Here is a 23,410-nt window from a genome sequence, read left to right on the forward strand (position 1 = left end):
AATTCATTCGAATATCCAAGGGAAATTCATTCGAATTTCCAACGGAAATTCATTTGAATTTCCAACGGAAATTCATTCGAATTTCCAACGGAAATTCATTTAAATTTCCAACGGAAATTCATTCGAAATTCCAACGGAAATTTATTCGAATTTCCATCGAAAGTTTATTCGAATTTCCTACGGAAATTCATTTGAATTTCTAACGGAAATTCATTCGAATTTCTAACGGAAATTTATTCGAATTTCTAACGGAAATTCATTCGAATTCCCAACGGTATTTTATTCGAGTTTCCAAGGGAGATTCATTTTTTGAAATTTCCAGCAGACATTCATTCGAATTTCCAAAGAAAATTCATTCGAAAATCATTACAATTTCCAAAGGAAATTCATTCGAAAATCATCGAAAAATCATTAGAATTTCCATTAGCAAATCATTCGAATTTTCGTCGGCGATTCATTGGCAAATTATTCTAATTTCCAACGGCAAATAATTCCAATTTCCATCCAGCATTCAAGTTGCGAAAGGAAATCCATTGAATTTCAAAGAAGTGCTTTCAAAAGAAGTGCTTCAGAATTTTCAAAGAAAAGTCCTCCGAATTTATTCACATTACTAATAGAATTTTTCACCGTTGGCTATCGTAGCCGTCAATATATAAAAAATGATCAATTTCAACAAAACTTGAATCAATGTTCTAATTTGTCCAAAGACATAAAATAAAAAATATTCGCTAACTGTTACGATATTCACGAATACCTCCCCAAATAAGGAAAGCAAGAAGAAAATAAAAATAAAGAAAAATACCTAACAGACTCATCGATGCAGTTCTATTCAATAGAAATCCTTGGATGTGTTTACATTCAATTGCGAGCCCATCAATATACCCCGAAATTTGACACTGTGGCAAACAACAAACGAGAGAATACGCAAACCGGTACGCCGGTAACAGAACTGCAAAATTATATTGTTATGCTCCCCTCCGGACCACCGCAGATTCCTATAGTCTGTTGGCAGAAACCTATTTTCATTCAATTCCGTGTCACCCGACGGGACGCCCCATTGTTCGGTCGCTCGATAATGCCCTCTCATGTTACCATTCTGCTCCGAGTCTTATGTGTACCCCTGGCCTACCTTACTTTGCCCGAGAGAAAAGAAGCTCGAAACAATTATATTAATATTTTCGTATTCGCAGTCGGCCCAATCCTCTTAGCCGTATTAAGACCCTCTGTGCACCGGTTCGGTGGTCCTTCTGCGCGTGTGAGGCCATGTACGTCGGTAGAACGCCATCCTACAAAGGCCTTCGCCCTGCATACTTGCCTGCCTGCCTGCCTGCTGGGATTAATTCCAGGGGTTGCTCTTGTTCATCGTAAGGAAGCTGCCACCTTTTTGCGTCAATTCCTCTTCTCGTTACAGAAGCCGGGTCGCTCCAGCCGTACCGCTAGATGTCGCAAATAAACAATGCATCCCTTTGGGTGCCCGGAATGTGTGTTGTTATTCGGTGCAAGTGAGCAACAGCCAGCAGTTCCACAGTTGGAAAGCTTTTGAATTAGAAATCCGACCAGCATACATGGCCATGGTCCCAAATGACATTTTGCTCGACTCCTTTTTTTGTTTAATCTTCTGCAGCTTGGCTGTATCCTTATCAAAGTAAGCCATGTGTAGATTCAAGTTCCATGACAAGAAAAAAAAGCAGACAGGAAAACGTCCATGGCAACCAGAGTGCGCGCCTTGTAAGGTTAGGCCACGAAGAGATGTCTTACTCTCTTGACGGCTTCGCATGCTGCGGAGGAATCTCAATAGCCGTCTCCTAAACAGTAGTACTTGTTTATAAATTTCTATAGGCATTTGTCCTTCTATCGTGCAGAGCCTTCTTCTCTATTGTGAGTACCTGGAGCGTCGTCGTCCTCCCACGACCCCACTGGCGACCGACCGGGCGGAGGGGGGAACAATCTGCTGCAAACAAGCAACTTCCAATCCAAAGCACCAAAGCCAGTTTCGTTCGACAAACATGTCGCGTCCAAGAAACTGCTTGTCTCCACTCCGCTTTGGGGCGAGGATTCCAAGTAGGCTTCGAACAATACTCTTTTCTCATGGGTCACAATCTTAATACGTTGAAATGGCAAAAAATACGAGTAACGAAAGCGTCTATACATTGCCAACCAGGGTCGGATCTGCTTTTTCAATATTATGGATTTTAAATTTGAATGTTAGATCCAACATGGGGCATCATTTTTTTTTATATTTTAGACTTCAGGGTTCAAGTTTTATCTTTCATGTGCAGTAAATTTTCACTAAGAAGCTTTACTTTTGCTCCAATAAAAACGTAAAACAATGTAATTTGAACCTCCTCTACTTCCCTGCAATTCAGCCCTGCTTGTACCTACTCCAGCCAGTAGCAAAACAGATACAGAAAAGAAGCGAATAAATTGACTTTCCTTTCGTCCCGGATCTCGGCCGTTTATTCGTCCATGCAGCGTAATTACATGCTGAATTCATTATTTTTGCGCATACTGTGTGACGTCGTCGTCGTCGTCGTTTGGCAAAATCGAACTTCCTCCCCAGTAGTGCCTCGGATGCCTCTTCCCCGTGATGAGAGACCCCGCCGGGGAGGGGGTAGTCACGTGCCAAAAACCTACCGTGCGATATTTTTGAATGGGAATTTTTCCATCGTAACCAACACGACAAATAGGGAATTGGTAACTGTCGCAGGCAGAAGTGGAAGATCGAAAGCGAGGAGACGCGTTTAATTAGAGAGCATCCAAACGGGCTGAAAAGCCGAAACGGGAAACACATTTGAATACAACTCATACACAGGGCTTGTAACCAACTGTGTACAGTAAGCAAAGAAAGGACACCAGCTGGAAGTCCTACGGTTGAAGGGTCCCGGCTCGGTAATTGTGAAGCCTTCTTTGGGTGCTGCTGGCGTTCGGAGAGTGTCTGGGAAGTTGTTACTTTTCCTGCACCGGAATAACGGGATAAACAGTTGGGATTGATGTAACAATTGGCAAAGTTGGGTGAAAAGGACGGATGTGAAAGGAGTTTTGGTGGGTATAGGAAATGTCATGATGAAAACAATTTTGAATGCGAGTAGGTGTGGCGAATGTTTGTTCTCTGAACATGAGGGAATGAGGCGAGTTTGTGAAATGAATATGTCAATTCGACAGCAATGACTCAACACTGAACTATGTTGAAATAAATTGAAAAAAAAAATCGAAAAAACTTTAACTTTGTGCCACATAAAGGAATACATAAATTTCACACCTAGTCATTTTAGTCATACATATGCTTTGGTATATCTCCGATCTAAAAAAAGATGTTGATATCATATCATCGCATGTTCATAAAAGAATCCAAAACTAAGTTGGAATTCAAACTGGAACATCATATAAAGATGTCCGCCCAGTGCTACAGAAACAGTCCCGACATCCTGGCATAAAATTCCGCAGAATGAAGTTTACTTGAGAAAGGTCTGACAGAGCTTCCACCCACCACCACCACCACCAGCAAATGGATCTGAGAGGAGCTTGTGGCGACGGGCAGCGGTGTTGATTTGACAAGGGTTCGACCTTCTGCCTTTGAGCGCGCGCAAATAGTCATTGCAGATGCAAATCTTTTGCCAAACAACTGACTCCTCGTTTGTGCGGAACGAATAAAAGAAAAAAAAATCCGTGAACAGTTGATTGACCTTCCTCTCACAGATGGTGACCGGCGGCCCTGGACGCATTCCCGCCTGTTTGAGCGCTAGGATTAAGGAAACACGTGATGTGATTGGGTGCTTGCCGGCAAGTGTGTGCGCAATTCTTTACAGCGTCAGTTGGATACGGCGGAGGCTTTGTTCAAATAGAGCATTGGTACACATCCACCCACATCCACCCATGACGGCGGAAAAGGCTGAGAAACGATGCCAACAAAATCAGCAATTTCTGAACACGCACGTTTTGCTCATTCGCTACGATTTGTACCGGAGTCGTGCTCCTCCACGCGGTGTAGGTTTTTTCCTCGCATCCGTGACCAATCAACGCTTCGGAGGAGGCGGATGCCCGGTTCTACAGTGTGTGACCACCGTCGCCTAGCTCTAGGGGGAATTAGACACGGCTCTGGTTCTTCATCGTTGGGCCCATGCAGTTGAAAAAAAATAGCTGTTAAGTAAACTCGCTCAGTCGTTTTGCTTGGTTCCGTTTTTTGCCGCGTCCAATCGTGCGTGTGACGAGGTCACTTTTTATCGGCCTACTATGTGTGTCTCTCTTGGGTACCATGACGACGACAACGACGACGACATCAAACCAAATACAATGCCATGTAAACAACAACCGCCGCCGCCAGAATAAGATTCGCGCAGTTCTCAAGCCGTTCCAAAAAAGGCTAACTCACCATCGTCGTTGTCAGTCTGCGTCGGTTCCTCTATCCAGTTCGGAACACAAAGCCCCGGTAAAATTTATGGTAAAATAAACATAAACTACACGCTTATCATCTTCATTATTGTTATTATATTATTCAATTTCTTTAATTCCATAACTTGATGCCGCGAGTAGTATCGGTCTGTTCTTGGGAATTGTGCACATTAGACTGATTCATAAATAATATGTTTCGGTATTTTAAAAAAAATTCTTTTCGAAAGCCCAATAGGATTCCGTTCCGAAACTCAAAGATCTCCGTTCATAAGCCCAGATAAAGTACGTTACGAAATCTATTTTGTTTAAGAAGAATTGTAAACGGAATTAGGGTATTCAAAAGGAATTCTTCTGGACTTCTGAGTATAATCGTTTGGGTTTCTGAATTGAATCCTTCTGTGCTTCCGAACGGATTCCTTTTGGGGTTAATTTTGATATTTTATGAATTTTTTGACAAATCGAACTTAGTATTTTAATTTTTTTCGTTAACCCAATATTTCTTCTAAACAGAATTCGTTTGGGATTCCGAACGGAATAGTTTGTACTTCTGAGCGGAATTATTTTGGATTTATTCTTGGAATCCTTCAGGGGCTCCGAAAAAATTCTGTTGGACTACCAAGCATAATTATTTTAGACATCCGAGCTAAACAAATTTGGGCTTCCAAGCGGAATCATTTTCCAATGGAATCTTTCTGTATTTTAAAAGCGGATCATTTTGAGCTTCCCAACGAAGACCTTCTTGACTTCCAGATGGTATTGTTTGGGCTTCTAAACACAATCCTTATGGGCTTCGGAACATCTTTTGTGCTTCCGAGCGAAGTTTGTTTTGCGCCTCTGAGCGGTTTTTTTCTGGACTTCTGAGCAGAATCCTTTCGGGTCTTTTTCAGTTCCCGAGTGGAAATATTTTGACTTCTAAACCTAATCCTTGTGGGCTTCCATACGGGGTCCTTTAGGACTTTCAAATGCTATTATTAGGGACTCCCAAGGGCATCCATGCTGCTGAACACAATTCTTTTGAGACTTCGGGCGAAATACTCTGAGCAAAATTCTTTTAGACTTATAAACGGAATCCTTTTAGATTTTCGAAAGCAATCCTTTTGGGCTTAAAAATTGAACTAACGAAGCCCTTCTATTATATTCTATTCCTTCTATTCATTTTTGACTTCCAAATGGAGGCCTTTTCAACTTTCGAATAGTATTATTTTTGCTTACCAACACAATCCTTCTGGGCTTCCAAACAAAATTCTTCTGGACATCTAGGCGGAACTCTTTTGACATTCTGAACAGTATGCTTCTGGGCAACTGAATCGAATCATTCTGGGCTTCTGAACGAAATTTTTTTGAGCTTCCAAACGGTATTCAGCTGGATTTTCTTTTGAGAATGGAATTATTAGGGCTTCCGAACGGAATCCTTTTGGATTTAATGATGTTATTTTTTTTACTCCTCTCTTTATTTCGTAGCCACTCTGTGTTACTTAACCACTGCTGTGCCGAGATATACTGTAGCATTCTGCTATTATAAAGGTATTATAAAGAAAAGAATCCTTATGGGCTTTAGAACAGAATTCTTTTGGGCATTCAAACGACATTATTTTGACTTCTATGTGGAATTCTGTTGGACTTCTGAACGGAATCCTTCAGGGCTTACGAACGGAATACTTCTTGGCTTCCGAAAGGAATCTTTTTGGGCTTCCAAACATAAAAATGCGGACTTTGACGAAAGCTCTCTGTGCTGTCAAGCGGAATCATTTTGAACTTCTCATCAAAGTCCTTTTGGACTTCTGTATGGTATTATTTGGGCTTCTCGACAGAATCCTTTTGGACTTTAGAAAAAAATAAACTCTGGCCTTTGAACGTAATATTTCTGTACTTGTGAGTGCTACCATTTTGGCCTTTGAACGTAATCTTTCTGTACTTGTGAACGGAATTCTTCTGGGCTTTCGAAAGAAGCTTCAGGGCTTCTGAGCAGAATTGTTCTGGACTTCTGAACGGAATCCTTCTGGACTTCCAAACCGAAAGCTTTTGAACCTCCCAAAGGAACCTTTTCAGGCTACTGAGCGGAACAATTTTGGTCTTTTGAACGGAATCTCTCTGTACTGTTGAGTGGAATTTCTTCGGGATTCCAAATAGAGCCCTTGTAGCCTTCCGAATGGTATTATTTGGACTTCCCAACAGAATACTTCGGGAATTTTTAACGTAATTCTTTTGGACTTCTGAATGAAATCCTTCTGCGCCTCCGAATGGAATTCTTTTGAGTATCCAAACGGAGTTATTTAAGCTATTGAATTTAATTCTTTTGGGCTTTCTCACAGCATTTTTCAGGTCTTCCAAATGATATTATTTTGGGCTTCCCAAGGGCTGCTGAAAGGAATTTTGTTAGGCTTCCGAACGAAATTTGTCGGGGCTTCTGAGCATAACTATTTGGGACTTCTGAACGGGATCCTTCTGGCCTTCTGAGAGGATTTTTTTTGGATTTCCGATAGGAAGCCTTTTGGGCTTCCGAACTGAACGATTTTGGGCTTTCTAATGGAATATTTCGGTGCTTTCAAGCAGAATCATTTTTAAGCGGGCTTGGTAGCCATATGGCTACTGCTTCTGCCTCATACGCAAGAGGTCGTGGGTTCAATCCCAGGTCCATTCCACTCTCCTACTTTGTATCTTTCTCTCTATATTTCTCATGTTTAAGCAATCGCTAGAACTGGAAATGGACTTCCATACCGTTTCCATCTCAATTCCTATACCTTCAACTTGAATATTCTAACAGTAATCTGCTAGAATTGGAAATGAACTATAAAGCGCGTTTCCAAACATCCAGTTAGAAATTCCATCAGTTGCTTTCTCCTTTCTATCACATTGGCAGCTCGTTAACTAAGACGGACCTTTGCCTCTCGAACCTAACCCAAAAATTCCAACAAATTCCGCATGAACTCGTGGAAACTGCAGAGGTATATTCGGCTTGCAGTGGGCGAGTGATTGAATCATCATTTCCTCCCCTTCCCTACTTTGACTTTGACGTGGCAGGCGCCAGTATGACCTAACAAATGAGATCACCAGTACTTGTACTTTGAAGATGTGAGCTAGTTCCAAGCAAACATCTGTTGGTTCCCTGTGCAAGAACAGCTGATCTGGTCATAATGGAGTAGGCGAGCAATCAATCAAGCTCAAGGTTTCATGCAGAATCATTTTGGGTTTTCAAACGGAGTTATTTTGGACTTTCAAATGGTATCATTTGGACTTTCAAACGGCCACTGTGACTCATATGCACCAAATCCAGTCACATTGGAGTTGCTACAACAAAATCGACCTGAACTGTGCTACTTATTTAGGCTTCCGAGCGGAATCCTTTCGGACTTTCGAATAATGTTATACGACCTTCCTAACAAAATCCTTCTGGGCTACTGAACGCATGTCTTTTGAGCACCCGAACGGAGTTCTTTCGACCATTCGAACGGAATTCTTTCTTCTGGGTTTCCGAACGGAATCCTTCCAAACTTCCGAATAGCATCTTTTTGGGCTTCCGAATGAAATCCTTTTGGGTTTCCGAAGTGAATAGTTTTTGGGCTTTCTAACAGAGACTTTCTGTGTTTTCGAACGGAATCATTTTAGGCTTCAAAACGGAATTTTTAGACTTTCAAACGGTATTTTTTGGGCTACCAAACACAATCCCTCTCGGCCTCCGAACGGAATACTTCTGGACTTTAGGACTTCTTCTGGACCTCTGAGTGGAACACTTTTGCCCTTCTGTACGGAATCGTTATGGGTTTTGAATGGAATCAATTACCGAGCGGAATTCTTTGAACGAACCCTTCTGGGCTTCCAAACGGAATTCATGTAGGTTCCAAAATTGAATTATTTGAGCTTTTGAGCGGTATTTTTTCGTACTTCTGAACGGAATCCTTTTGAATTCCGATCGTATTTAATAGTTTTAAGTCTCCGAACGGAACAATTTTGGGATTTCCAACGAAATCTTTTTGTGTTCCTGGGCTTACGAACATTTTTTTTTTTCACGTTTTTAACAGAATTCTTTTGTACGTCTGAACGAAATCCTTTCGGAATCCTTCCAAACGAAATTATTTCAGGTTTCTTATCTGAATTATTTGAGCTATTCAACCGAATCCTTCTGAGTTTTCAAACGGATTTCTTTTGGATTTCTGAACGAAGTTTAAGCCTTGGACCTTGGGTTCCTGAACGAAATGCTTTCGGACTTCCTATTGGTAAGTAAACATTCAACAAAACAGAAACAGAGAAGTGATGGGAGTAGATTTTCTGTATAGCATGATCCGCTGATGATAACCGAACTGGTTAGTAGATCGAAACGTTCAGTAATTGCTTAGTTGTTTATAATGTTCACCGAATAAAACCGACGAAATCAGCCTTGCATGATTAGAAGCGGTGATGATCTCTGTTATACACAAGTCAACATTCGAACAGTTTTTTTTCCACTGATTTAAAACAAATCAAAAAATGATTTATTGGTCCGCTACTGTAGGATATCAAAAAACAAAAAAAATGCGAAACTAAACTTCGTGTAGTCCGCATTTGACCCAGCAACACTTCTGATTCCAACAAAAACATGCAATGGGGGAAAAAGTGAAGCAGCGGAATATTTGATGGGCACTGGTAATTTAAATTTGATAATTTTTGAATTCAAAAAATAAAAAGTCTGAAAGAAGGGTGTCTGAAAGAAAGATGTTTTTCTAAATAGATCCATCTGCATCGTAGAATGTTGGTAACTGAAAGATTGCTGGTTTGACATGGTTAGTAAGACACAAATTGATTTAAGCATAATTTCTCAAATGACTATCTTATCATTAGATATTTTTCTTCTTCTTTTGTACTGGAAATACTAATCCTGTTTAAATTAATTTTTTAAACCTTATCCACCTTAGAGATGGATTACATTGATCCAACTAAGTGCAGCTGTGCCTTCAAACTACTGGCAGACCTACCTTGAAATTTACCTTTTCTTGATCTAAATAGATCCGATTACGATTTCAGCCATTAATCAACAAATTCCAGTGTTCGGTTCTTCATCCGATTCAGTCCTATATCAATTTCGATCATTGACCGACTTATTCCAGAGTTCAATTTTACTGAACCAAGTCGAACAAGAAACGGCTAGATTTTTTTTGATCCTAATTTCTATGACTTTCCGGTTGTGGACAAGCTTTTTTTGATTCAATAGGCAGATTTAGAAATGCTCGTGACTCTGCAAGTTTCCTTGCATATTGAAAATTATTATAATATGTGATAAAAAACATTCATTCATCACTCTTTTCTCTGGAACGAATCTGAAAGATAAACAAATGTCTTCTAGAAATTCGCTTTTCGTTTCATAATTTCGCGAAAATTTTCGGTATATAATTCCAAAACATACATTGGAATATTAATAAAAATGGTACTGGGATGCGCTCACCCAAGTCGCACCACCACATCGATTGCTTAAAGAGATTAGGTTGTTTGATCCATGGGGATACTCTTGTTGGCAATGCTGAAGGTATGAGGAAGTGAGAAAACGAGCAAACCAACTTGTCGAAGAACTGGAAATGCTTAGCTTAGCTTAGCTATGGTATGGTTGCTACTTCGTGGTGGGCCAGAATCAGTGAAATTGTTCAAAGAATCAACTGAATGATTGGCTGGGATTGTTCAATCATTCTCAGTGTGCAAGTTTCAGTGACTCAAATGCTCAAATGATCAATAACGGCGCTGGGCACGTCCTTGTAGTCAGTTAGGAAGAGGGAAGGAATATTAGTAGGTGATTTTTGTTATTTCAAGACCGTATTTGCCTCTGTGTCTCCACAAAAACCACAGGTAGAATTATCAGATAGTCGGTAGGCATCATTGGATCTGGATTCGCTCTGATAAGCGATACGACCGTGCCATTCTTTCTACACAATTATTTTAACAAACCATGATTCGGTATCACAAAATAGAATCAATTAACTACCTGCACACCGAGCAGCAACACGATCAAACGCATATCGATTGATTAACCGAACACTGTACTTATTTGCTCGATGGCTATTGAAAATTATTTAAGATCGTGCTTGTTTCGACCGGAGCAAAGCGCATTACATGCGCATGACCAACCGAACACCAAACAGATAAATTATCATTTTCGCGACGACTAAAACACGCACTGCACTTACTTGCTAAATGGCTACTCCACTCGAAACAAATTTTTACTTTCTGAGTCATTTACTCACCCGCACAAAGCAGAACAAAACTTTGATGACCGGCCGATCGTTCTGCTTTCTGAAGAAAACACGACCGCTCTTGACACAATTTTTTTCTTTCTGTTTAATTTACCCCGCATAAAGCGGAACAAAACTTCGATGACCGGCCAATTGTTCTGCTTACTGAAGAAAACACGACCGCACTCGACACAATTTGCCAAATTAATTTACAGTTTCCAATGCCAAATTATTTTACAGTTTCTGTAAGATTCTTACCCAGAACTGTATTAAAAATTGCCATCTGATGGATGGGTGTAGTCAGCGAATTTTGTGTAACTGAATTAAAAAATTGCCATCTGATGGATTGGTGTAGTCAGCAAATTCGCCGTCACCATTGGCTGCAACAAGAACTCCATTCTCAACGAAAAAAAAACCTATGATTAACGATTCAATTTTCTGATACCTACTCTGTTACCTTTGTGTTGTCTAATCTATTTTGACAAATAGTTACAAATGCATGATGTAATCATAGGAAGAACCAGTTCTTGAATTTTCCATAGCTAGTCACAAGATTTCTGAACTAATTTTGTAATCTTCAGTAGTTCTTAGCAAGGGAAACGACACATGATTTTCCGATCCAAAGAAACGAAAATTGTAACACATCACGCCGTCCTTTTAGCATATCATTGCATTTCCAGCTTTTTTTCATTTAATTTTTTCCTTTTTTGTAATTGTGAAAAAAATAAACATATTTATTTTAAGGTCAATATATTATAAATATTTACTGCCTTTTGAGCTTTTCTGCAATTTTTATGATCGATCGATTGCTCCACTTACTTAGGGTCAACTATCCAATCGAGTAATAATTTATTAAAATCATCTCAACATTGGACAGCACTTTCATGGGCCAGTCTAATGTACACATGGCGAATGCGACCACAAGGTACAAAAGACGTGTGCGTTGGCATTTTAAGCGCTCGCGCTCGCTCCCATCCATGTCGCCTGTCAACCGCAGCCAGAGAGATACATGGAGAGAGAGAAAGACCGCGCAGTGACCATATTTATAACACAAAGCAGTCACCCATGCCAAACAACCTCCGGGCAACCAGTTCGCGACAGGCCAACTTCGATTGTTTATTCATTCTGCTGTCTATTTGTTGGTTTAGTTGTTATTCCTTGCATTTTTATTAAAAGGTTGATTCCCTTTTCTGGTTGTTCGTTTGCTGGAGGATTCACGGTCTTTTGTTTCTCCAGAGGGTTAGTTATTGAAAGTGGTTCAGAATGGTGAGGAGCGTTGGCACATCTAGGGGTGGGAAGATTCTAAGGGTGCAAACTACTGCACAAACTGCTTTAAATCTGCCAATCATAGTAAAACACTTATTGTTTATATTTATTGGAACATTTTTCCTAAAAATAGAATTACGATTTCTTTGTTTATCTAATAGTGGTGCTCAGCACTTTGGGCGTTCTTTCCTCAATTTGCTTCTCACACAATAAAAATGAGCTTTGACCATACAAATTAGCACTTGGTCGAAAGTTTTCAAATATCTCTATCTGCTGAGGGTAATAAAATGGATATTGGTGTTAAATTCACTCCGTACGAAACAATCATAGCAAAACAAAGGTGCGGCCCGCGGGCCGCAGAGTAATTGTACTTTGATCAAGTCGTACGGAGTGATTTCAACACCAATATTCTTTTTAATACCCTCAGCTGACAGATATATTTGAAAGCTTTCGTCCAAGTACTGACTTGATAGAAGAAAGCTCTTTTTCATCTTGTGACAAGCAAATTAAGGTGGAAAACGCCCAAAATGCTGAACACCACTGATCTAAAACAAGTTCAACATTAGATTCGAACCCAGACCCACTGCATGAAGGCTTCGGGTGTCACCAATTCTCTTATGATGTCGTAGATATAGGAACTTAAGTAACAAATATAGAAAATATTTCTCCATGAATGCATTTGTTCCCGTGTACCCAACCCGTACTCGTAGACTTTCATTCCACGCACTAATTCCTTGCCACTAGTTCGAGATAATTGTTGTCATAGAAAGCTTCACTGCAATCCGCTGGGGCTAGCACAGTCAACCACCCAAAGCCGCGTCGAACAGATAAATACATAATGATTTGCGCATCATCATCCGATGAAGCGTTTTGAGCCACTACTGACTGCACCCGGCAGACAGTCAACGCAATGAGCATCAAAATAATCACTATCAGTGCCAGGCAGGCACTCATTCATCCATTTCTCCATCTCGGTCCGGGGTCTGATGTTGTTGCGTGCCGGTGCCGTTGTTGTTATTATTGTTATGATTGTTGTCTAGCTCATCAATGACAGCTAAAGCGAAAACATCTCTCACTTTGTCGAATGATTCCCTCTGAAGTGAGATGGATGGGTGTTGGGGGCGACGCGAATCGAACCGCGAGAGAGGGCCGCCGGGCGGAAGAAGCAATGCCATGACATACTGTGATTTATGAACCAACGATTGTTGTCGTCGGCAGAGCTGTCGTTGTAGTTGCTGTTGTTGCCATTGTTGTCGTTATCCTGCATGACTAGCCTTTGATGTTTGCGAGTTAGCTAGAACTGATGAGACAAGCTAGAACTATAGTTCTGGTGAGTGTGTGCGGGCAGGGTCTCATCATCATCATAAATCTCATTTCCGTACGCTGTCTGAGCAATTATCAATCACGCATCACACCACACCGTCCACCCTCGCAGAACTTCATAAGCACTGTGGAGTGTTCTGTCCGTGCCGTGGTGGGCCCATGTGTGTGATATGGTGATAATTTTAATTTGCTAGCATAATGTCCCTCCCTGTCTCCGGATGTGCTGGAACGGCTTGTGTAGTAGGCCTTGAGGCTATTTTTTGCTTCCATGGCGGCCGCCGCCTGAACCTGGTTTGTCGTGTCCTGTCTCTAAATATGTATCTCGCCCAGTGACGTGAGTACGTCTGATTCCGATTGGACATGACAGGATGACGTAAAATTAGCGTGTCAGCAAGCAACTAGCGGGTGGATGCCGGTTGGTATTGGAAAGGGGTATCCAGCTTTAAATGTCACTGAGCGCATTTGGTAGAAAACTCGATTATTATCAGATTAGATTCAAAAGAACATTCTCGATAACTACGGTATTTCTGGTTAAGTTGTTAAGTAGTCAGCACCCTAGTTCATAGCAATTACGTCAAACCGTAGCTGTTTACTACTAAAACTTTTAAAATTCTAACAACGTTTTAGGGGACTTAAAGGTGTTCATAATTCAAATTCATGTATACTTGATACCTAATCATGTAATTATGTAATCAGTATTCTATTAATCGAACATAATTTTCGACTGCAAGAACGTTATTGTAAATGTATTAAAATTATCACATTACTTCAGGGTTATACCATTTAAACTTATAGTGCTATCTGATTGCAAAATTTGGGTCTTTCCGATTTTATTAATTCGAACATTATCCTTAAATAATCCGACCATTTATAAAGTATGGGCTTGTATGAGCGCTTCCGATGTGTTAGGTCGAGCTGCTTTCCAACGCACGCCTAAGTCGAGCGTATTAATTAGCTTGTCGGTGGAAACAAAATTTTCCCATTCCGGCCCGACGCAAACGCTCACCAAAAAAATCCAATTATAAACGATGCGAGGCTTTTGAGGTTATGGTCCAACATGTATTGGGTGTGAGTTCTAAAACCGATTGAGAACAAGCGGTGATTTTAATTTGTTTTGAGCTGCTTCACTCGTCCCGATCGAAGCAGGCGTCGTCCGCCACCGGCGGAACGAATTGGATTGGATTCTGGTGTACTTGGATTGAAATCTATTAACCCGCCGTCACCGTTGCCAGCAGGGGTGTCCCGTAACCAGCCGGATTCTAATCTAGATCTGGGGTATTTAGGAAATCAAAAGCGTAAAATTGACACGATTGGTTGCGGATGTCAAAGTCCACGCACGATTCCCGCTGCAGGCACTCGAAGCACTTTTAAAAGGTCATGCCCCCTACCCAAGTGATGGAAATTTGTTCAGTTTTATCGGTGGAAATAAATTAACCACAAAACTGTTCCAATTAGCCAAACCCGGCAGGTAAAAGGGTGATTTGACTTTATCTCAAGCGAGTGATGAGTCGGTTCGTCACGGACCGCGAGCACACCCAGAGCCAGTTAGCCGAAGCCCATTTACATAATCCACGCCAAATTATTTGTATGAGATATTTTACGATACTGAGCCAAGCAGCAAAGACAGCCTCTATTAGGCTTCCAAAATATGACAGAATAGTCGTAAAATTTTCGGATTATGTAACGAGTTTACATAAAGAAAAGGGGGAATCGTTTAAATCCGACCCATAACTGCTAGTTGGAAACGCGCATGGAACTTGTGCACCATGAGAGAGAACACAAAACGAAGCACTACCGATCCATAAAATTAGTTTAAAGTGAAGAAAATTGAAAATTCTCTTAAAAACATCATAAAGCTCGCCAACTCCAGTAACACGAACAACAGAACGGAAAATGAATGCCACTGCTGCTGCTCCGGAATCACCGGGTGAGAACCAACGGAACAACGACCGACGAAGCAGAGTTTGAGTAGTGCGACATGCTACCGAAGTCCGGAGAGTGCGTCGTAAAATTTTTAACTACCACACTTTATCGACGTTCAAGATACGGGACATGGCCGCCTTTGATGTTCGGCTGGGTATCGCGCCATGGCCTACTTTTTGACGTTCCCAGATTTACGATCGAAGCCGAGAATGACCAGCCAACAGGCCAAGAGCCCAATGGTCCGAAGAAGTTAGCCAGCAGGGACGCCCCGGTTTATGAATATTTATGGTGGAATTTTCTGTCCGGAGCCTTCTATGTAGCTATGTTTATGGGCTGAATGCCTGAAAACCAACCAAAAATAACCACCACCAGCGCATTATTTCTAATGAGTTCATATTTTCCGCCGAGCAGACACGAAACAGGAAAAAACCATAAAGGATTTTCTTCGTCGAGCTGGGATATCACGAATAGCTTCGACGACCTTCCGAAAAACGCAAGGAGCAACGACCTCCTTCTTCAGCCAATCCCTTCATTTTGGAAGCAAAATTTTTGTCAATGAAGCGGTAAACTGACCGAAAACTCTCACCGAGCCAGTTGCAAACTATTTAAGTGCCATTACTTGGGCAACTTTTTTCGTCCTGCCGCTTCCCGCCCATCGCGGGCGCACACCACCGACTTGGCCGGAGTTGCGGCAGCCGAGCACTTTACGAGCTCCGTTTTATGATATTTGTCGATGTTTAATCAAATATTTGTTCGGTCTTTTCCGGGGGTAGCCAGCGGGTGGGCAGCTAGCAAAGGTTTGTTACCGACCGGAAGAATGCTGCTTATTTATTGGTGGATTTTTCTTTTTTTTTCACTGATAAAACTTTTCCGCAACCGCCTTCGTTACCGTGGAAAATCAATGATTCCGTAATTGTGCTTATTTTCTCCGTCATGGAGTGGAAGATGTTTGGAGAATTTGTTTGGCGTTTGTTTGTTTGATGGGAAGTCCTTTTAATGTAGTTTGTCTTTCGGTGAGACATATTGATCTTCATTTACCGTGCACTAACAAATAATAAAGCGTATCGCGGAATTAAACAGAACAATCTAACTCGTTCATTGAAAGCTTCTAACGATTATTTTAACACAATTGTTATCCGTCTGTTCCTAAATGTTATTTTTTATATATGTATGTTTGTATGTACGTGCGTGTCCTGGTTCATAACACCTCAATTCAATCTCAACCAAATCCAGCAAAATCCCAGCCAACCCAAACACTGACTTGTCCCCTTCTTTCTTTCTCCCACTCGCATAGGCTGCCTCCTGGACGGAGTTCCGCCTTCAGCTCCACCAGATGTACCACCGCGTAATCCAACAATGAATCGGATGAATGGACGCGTCACCGGTAACCCTACGGAGCTAGGCGTCGATTTTGAACCGTCGTGTCTGGTGCGAACGCCATCGGGCAACGTGTACATTCCGAGCGGAAATCTAGGTAAGAGAATAAGACACAACCGATTCAAAGCAATCAACAGCCGCCGCCACCACCATCGCCACCGTTTTCTCCGAGTGTGTGCGGAGAATAAACATTGAACAGGATCATATTTCTCCAAACACCGGCTCGGGCTGCGAGTGAACCCTATCGGATCGGTGTCGTCTTGCTACCTTGGTCGGTCGTTCGATTGAACGAGCACCACTCGACGTCAACTCGAAAGATGACGGCAACTGAACCGCCAGCAAGCGAACGGGAAATTGAAGCTTCTTTTGATAAATTATTTAATAGAAATGTTGAACAAACAACACTCTCTGTCACCCACACCGAATAGGGGCCACCCACCACGCTGGAAGTCGTCGTCGTCGGAACAGTCTAGGAAAGGATTGAAGATCCATTCAGAAGTAGCTCACCAGCTAACTGCCACGTTGCACGACAAACAAACAATGGACCTCAACCAGCGTGGTGGTGGAGTTCGCCACCCAAATGGAACCAACTTCGGTGGAATTCGCGGAGACCGGGCAGTTTCAATTTCGGGGGTATTGAAAATTAATTAAAACCACTGTCAATTGACATCGTCATCGTCGTCCCCGTTGTCGTATTCGTCGCGGCGACAAAGAATTCTACGAAACCCGGTACCGAAGCGTTGCCACCTGTACGCGCGCTGCTGTCGCCGCCGCCGTCGTTGTCGTGTTTGTTTCTGGCAGATGATCAAAAACACCAACATTCTCTTTTTTAATTGGATCCCTCGGCAGAATGGAACTGGACCACCTCGCCGCACCGGACTAGAACTAGAAAATGAACAATGTGGACGGCGGCAGCAGCAGAGGTGCAAAAAAAAAGAGCGTAACCCAACACACGGTCACCGCAGAATTGCAATGCTGAACCATAGTTTCGGTGGTTTGGGTTATGCTCGTTATGTGCTAGGTCAGGTGACTTTCGTTCTTTGGTTATTGAATTTCAAAGATCGGATGAAGGGTAGGTTTTTTTTTGTTGTTGCTGCTCGGTAAACGAAATTCGAAGCCGATCAGTGATTGAAGTATTACATCGTTGTGGAAAAACAAACGAATGCAATGTGTGTTAAGGGTTCGGTTCTTGGATGGAAATTGATGTGTAAAACAATCTCAGTTCCATTTAGATGCAAACTGCATGACATTGTTTGTGTGACAGAATCATAATAAAAGGCGATGGATGAATTTGATTTACAATAGTTTGCCAAACATCAATCATTTTATTTGATTTTTCATGGTGGATTCTGTTTCATAAGGTTGACTACTGTGCACATCATAGTATAATATGATCAGTCTGTGGCGTTTATAGTGAGTCCAGTACTCAAGTGAGTCCCTTGAGGGTGATTGCTGTACAAATTTGAGCAACTTATAATCGCTCTTAGGCTGCAGGCGTGCGCTGAATCTGCCGACAGTTTTTGGCATTACACCGTCACTGACATTGTTGCACCGGCGTGCAGTTGATCCTCAATTTTGCACGCCGATTTAACCGTTGTTAGAGTCTTGAATTGATCCACAAAATGGCGGAAATGGGGAATGGCAAAAGCCTATCTTTGAGAAAAAAACTAGGATTTTTTCTTAAATTTTAAACACCATTCCAAATTTCAAATTCAGAAAAACTTACAATTACTCAAAAAAAATGCAATGGAATTTATAATGATTAATGATGAAAACCATTCAGCATAACGTACATTTGGCAGATTTTTACTGCGATAAAATTAGGCGTCGATTGGCATAACTATAAGTGAACAGTACAAAATGATGCATAACTGATTAATATTAGACCAATGCATTACAAAAACGGCCAACATTCTACGTTTCCAATGATTACAGTTCTCTATCGTTGGCTTATATTGGCCCAACGCGTGCAATCGATGAAGGGACATCGCAACCCTGGCCTTGCCTTCTATGAAGAGATCACATTTTCTCTGTCCTACTGCGGACAAGTGTTTTCTAAAATATATATATATATATATATATATATATATATATATATATATATATATATATATATATATATATATATCTAGGATTACCACATCCAAAGAAGGGGTCACATCCACCATAAGACAATCCGGTTTTCTTAAAGAAGAAATCATATTACCCAATGCTTTACTTTGTGCAAACGTCTCCTAATGAAGACATTACATTCGTAATCACGAATGAATGCTAGAATCACAGAAGAAGAAAGAATAACATAAAATATTGCCTTATTCCAGGACGATGCATTCTTTCATTCTTTTTGAAAAAGGAATAATATCCACTATTGTCTTATTCCAGACAGATGCATTCTTCCCAAAGAAGTTATCACACCCACCACTGCCTTTCTCAGATGCCTTTCTCAGGCAGATGAAAACTTCTTCAATAAACAATCATATTCGCCATTTCTTTACTTCTGGCAAACCCTTGCCGAATACTTCTTGGCCGAATAACACGTTAGGCCGAAAGTCATCTAGCCGAATTGAACGTTTGGCTGATAAGCTTATTGGTCATTTGGCCGAAAATGTCGTTTGGTCGAATAGGTCATTTGGCTGCAGATGCCGTTTGGCCGAAATGGTCGTTTTACAAAAAAGGAATAGGCGAGTAGGTCAAAAAAGACCATTTGGCCGAACAGGTCAAATAGCCATAAATGTTATTTGGCCTAACGGATCATTCGATCGGTGTTGTTGTTTACTGATCGGGTTATATGGGCAAAAATGTCGTCTGGCAAACAACAGTTAACGTGAAAAGTGTGAAGTGATTAGCAAATTAACGATAATTGAAAAATGAGAAGTGAGAAATAAGAAATGAGACGTCTCATTTTCACTTTCAACATCTCACTCTTCATTTCTCACATCTCACTGTGAAAAGTGAGAAGTGCTCAAAGGAATAAAGAATAATGAATGAATAATGAGAAGTGAGAACTAAGTCGTCTCACTCCTCACCTCTTACATCTTACATCAACTTTTACATCCAACTGGCACCTCCACTTCTGAGAAGTTAGAAATAAGAAGCGATAAATGGGGAGTTAGAAATGAGACGTATAACTTCTCACTTTATACTCCTCATTTCTTACTTCTCATTTTGAAAAGTAAGACAAGCGAAATGATAAGTAAGAAAAAAGGATTTAAAAGTGATATGCCTCACTTTTTATTTTTATTTCCCACTATTCATTTCTTACTTCGTGCTTCTAAATAACTATCAATCACTTCACACTTTTCACATTTATTATTGTTTTCGACCTTACAATTTGATCCGCAAAATTACATTTTCGGCTCTATGACTCTTCTGCCAAATGATCTAAATAGCTAAAAGGCATTTACGGCCAAATAACACATTCGGCCGAATGATTTTTCCAGCCAAATTACCTGTTCGGCCAAACGACATTGTCGGCCCCCTTCAAATGACATTTTCAACCAAATGGCCCTTTCTGTCGAACGACAGTTTCGGCCCAATGAGCTATTTTACCTGACGATTTTTTTTCGACCGTATGACCAATTCGGCTGAATGACATTTTCGGCCGTATTCGCCGTATGTCCATTTCGATTTCTGGCCTAACGACTTCCGGCCAAGCGGCCTTTCCCGGCTCGCTCCTACTAAAAAAAATGTGGCATGGACTACATCACTTTGCATGTTGAATCCTCGATCTATGCTTCAGTTCATCTTCCCCACCCAATTAACAATTAACTTCCTTTCCGTGGCATTGTCTGGATGCAGAGGTATTCTCGGTCTTTAGTAGCAACAATAGCTACTTACATTCCCTTCATTTCCCAACTGACTGTAAGGGCTTGACCATCACCGTTATTGATCTAGATTTGTGAGTTGCTGAAACGTGTACTTCGAGAATAAGTGGTGAATCCCAACTTCTATTCCCTTGGATCGTAGTGCAATTTACACCAGTTCTGATCAATCACGGAGTAGCAACCATTAATATGTACAGTCAGTCTAAGCTAAAGTTAGCTAAGATTAGCGGCCTTTCCTGACTGGTCAAATGCCTGATACCAAAAAACATAGAAGGTAAGGATACCCAATTTGATTTTGAATCGTTCACGGGGCTCTGACCTCACACTAAATAGTTCGTTTTCTAAGCAATACTCTTTTCCCAATGACCCTCCCACAGTCCTACCTCATCTTTACTCGCCTCCCAAGGATAGATCTTCCGCTTAAGCGAATCTACTTGTTAGAATCGTAACATGGCGCTTCAATAAACTACAGAGTAAATTGTTCTTCGATACATGGATCATTTGTTCTGACGAAATCTCATTCTTCATCATGGTCGGCAAATGTTAGAGTGTACTAGCTTGCAGATTAGATAATACATTTATACGAGATAAGATAATACGAACTCTAAAATAACCTGCTTAAGATAAATAAAACGCTCTGCGGTGGACAGCAAAATGATAACTTTGCAGATGAAACGACGAACCAAACGAGTTTACACCGGAATTTAGACAAGCTAAACCTTGATACCATACTTGATGAAACTACCGGTCAATATTTTGCGAGGCAACCTTTTTTTAAGCTTTGGACGAATAAACTTCACGGTACCTCAGCCACCTGAGTGGTTCGTTATCGGATCCAACAAACGGGTTGTGTTCTAGATTGTGTCCTAACCTAAGCTCACTTTACATCAAGTCGTCATATCTAACCGGACTACGCACCAGTATTTCAGATCATCGATCACTGCTTATTTGCCCTGCTGGAAGGCAACTCAAGAAGTCCTTCCCTATGAAGTCCTATGAAGACCTTCAATTCCTCCAACCCAGTCGCGGCTTCAGTCTCTCCATGTCAACAAAGTCATCCCGGTCCAGTGGTTGGAGTCAAAAAAAGTCTTCGAAAATTCGCTCACAGTCAATCTGGTGGCTTTACCTCTACTCAACGATATAATGCACAGACCCTTCCATCGCGGAAGTTTTATTTACAAAATGTCCGTTGCCTCAGAACTAAAATCGATAACTGGCTCTTAGTTGGCACGGGTTGTAATTGCGATTTAATTACGCTCACCTAAACCTGGTTGGTCCAACTCTATTCAGCTCTAACGACAAATCTGACGACAGCTCAAAACACTTTTCATATGATCTTTTTATCCCGCCCTGATAAAATATGCAATGGATAAAAAAAACACAAGGCCAGGTGCTCCTGGATTCAGCACAATCCAGCAAGCGAGGAATTAATTACAGCTGATTCGCATCTCCCGCTACTGTAGGGATGCCACTGTAGATACCAGAACATCACACATGTTGCACAAGAGCTGCTGTGACTCATATGCAACTAAATTTAGTTACATATGAGTTGCTGCCACCAAATTGGTCTGGATTGTGCTGCTAGAGTAACCACGATGGAACTTAAAAGAGATGAATTATAACTCTCCAATCTCTTTCCTGGACAACATGGATTGGATTTTTGTGCCAAACTGTGATGACGTATTAACCAACAATGTGCCTATTCGCCGGGGTTATCCTCCCTGTCCAAACCGTGAGCACTGGTTAGGTTACTCATAAGTAAGAAAAAAAAAGAAGATTCAGGAAGAACCGTCATATAATACGTCACAAAATTGTCTGCGCAGAAATCCTAAATCTTTTTTAAATTGCGTGAACAGCTAAAGTAAGTACAACGGACGCGGACTGCCTACAACTACTGTCTACTGTCCTACGGGAACAAAAAAATAAATAAATCTTTTGGAATATGCCCTCTGTTTGCCAAACTTTTTCTATCGTTTTCAATAAGCATATTTGCTCTGGTGTTGATATTGAACGTGCTGTTGCTAATATTGTCCCTAAATGCTGTGGCGATCAATGCATTTGACGTTACTGATTTGCAGAAGAAGCTGGTAAGTTTTCGCGGACCTGATGTTGTTGTTGTTGTCGATAAAAATGAGACAAATAAAAATGGGCCCAAAAATTTCATTTTTGGTCAGATATTCTCCAACGTTTTAGGAAATGAACATTATGGAAAGGTTTGGTCTACTTGATTTATTGGACTTTCTCTCCATGACTAAATAAATGCCCGCAATTTGCCCTTAACACCTTTCATGATTCATTGTGCAATGGTGGGCCGACTTCTTTTGATACTTCAAATTCAGCTGTTTCTCGAAAACCTTAAGTGTTTTTTGCCCAAAAATATTTCAATTGGACGAAGTTCCGGCGAGCTCGGTGGGTTAAAGTCTTTTGGGTACAAAAACAACATTTTTACAATATCTGTACCAGTCTAACACCGGACGCGCGTAGTGATAGGAAGCCAAATTCGATCAAAATAGTGCCGGACTGGCAGCAGGTGGCTCTGGAGGCACTCGTCTCGGTAGATTTGCTCATTGATGGTACCCGTCGTGCTGCAAGGCTGGCTCATCTTGCCATTCCCACATATGGCCTGCCAAACCAAGAACTTTTTGGCGAATTTGTCGATCTTTTATTTTTAGAAACGGCAAATCGTCATGTGGCAAGGAAAAACTCCTGCCGCGGCGAATGCTTTGTGTCCGCCTTGATGTAAGTCTCGTCCTCCATCACGGCGCACCTCAGTTTCGTCAGCTATTCTTGGTACAGCTTTTTGGTGCGGGTTTTGGCTACCGTATTTTGTAAGTCGTTTCGGTTGGGGGGTTCCTAATCATGCAGTCTTAAAGACCTTACGTTCCATCGTTTTTTCGACGAACCAGATAAAAACAGCTTTCTTCACCAAATCGCAAACCGAAAGATTCGGTCGATGCCCCAACAGATTCAATACCTTCCTTAAATTCTCCGGATTAGTTGCCTTCAGTTTTCTGCATCTACCTGGCCGCCACTGGGTTGTTTTGGTTGTTCCTTGAATGATTTCACCACCATTGGCACCGTCAAATGATGGATTCCCAGATGTTTCCCGACCCG

The 23,410-nt window shown here is 41.3% G+C and overlaps 1 protein-coding gene across 8 annotated transcripts in view; it reads left to right on the plus strand.

The window, feature by feature from the left end:
* The window catches only part of LOC134227332 (teneurin-m), a 422,322-nt gene that overhangs the window by 162,723 nt on the left and 236,189 nt on the right, over window positions 1–23,410 (plus strand). For all 8 annotated transcript variants that reach the window (XM_062708724.1, XM_062708726.1, XM_062708731.1 and 5 more), the window contains one exon: window positions 16,390–16,569. In XM_062708724.1, coding sequence (XP_062564708.1) covers window positions 16,390–16,569 — 180 coding nt within the window. The remainder of the gene's footprint in view (window positions 1–16,389; window positions 16,570–23,410) is intronic.

This window comes from Armigeres subalbatus, chromosome 3, assembly GCF_024139115.2.
Source record: "Armigeres subalbatus isolate Guangzhou_Male chromosome 3, GZ_Asu_2, whole genome shotgun sequence".
NCBI lineage: Eukaryota > Metazoa > Arthropoda > Insecta > Diptera > Culicidae > Armigeres > Armigeres subalbatus.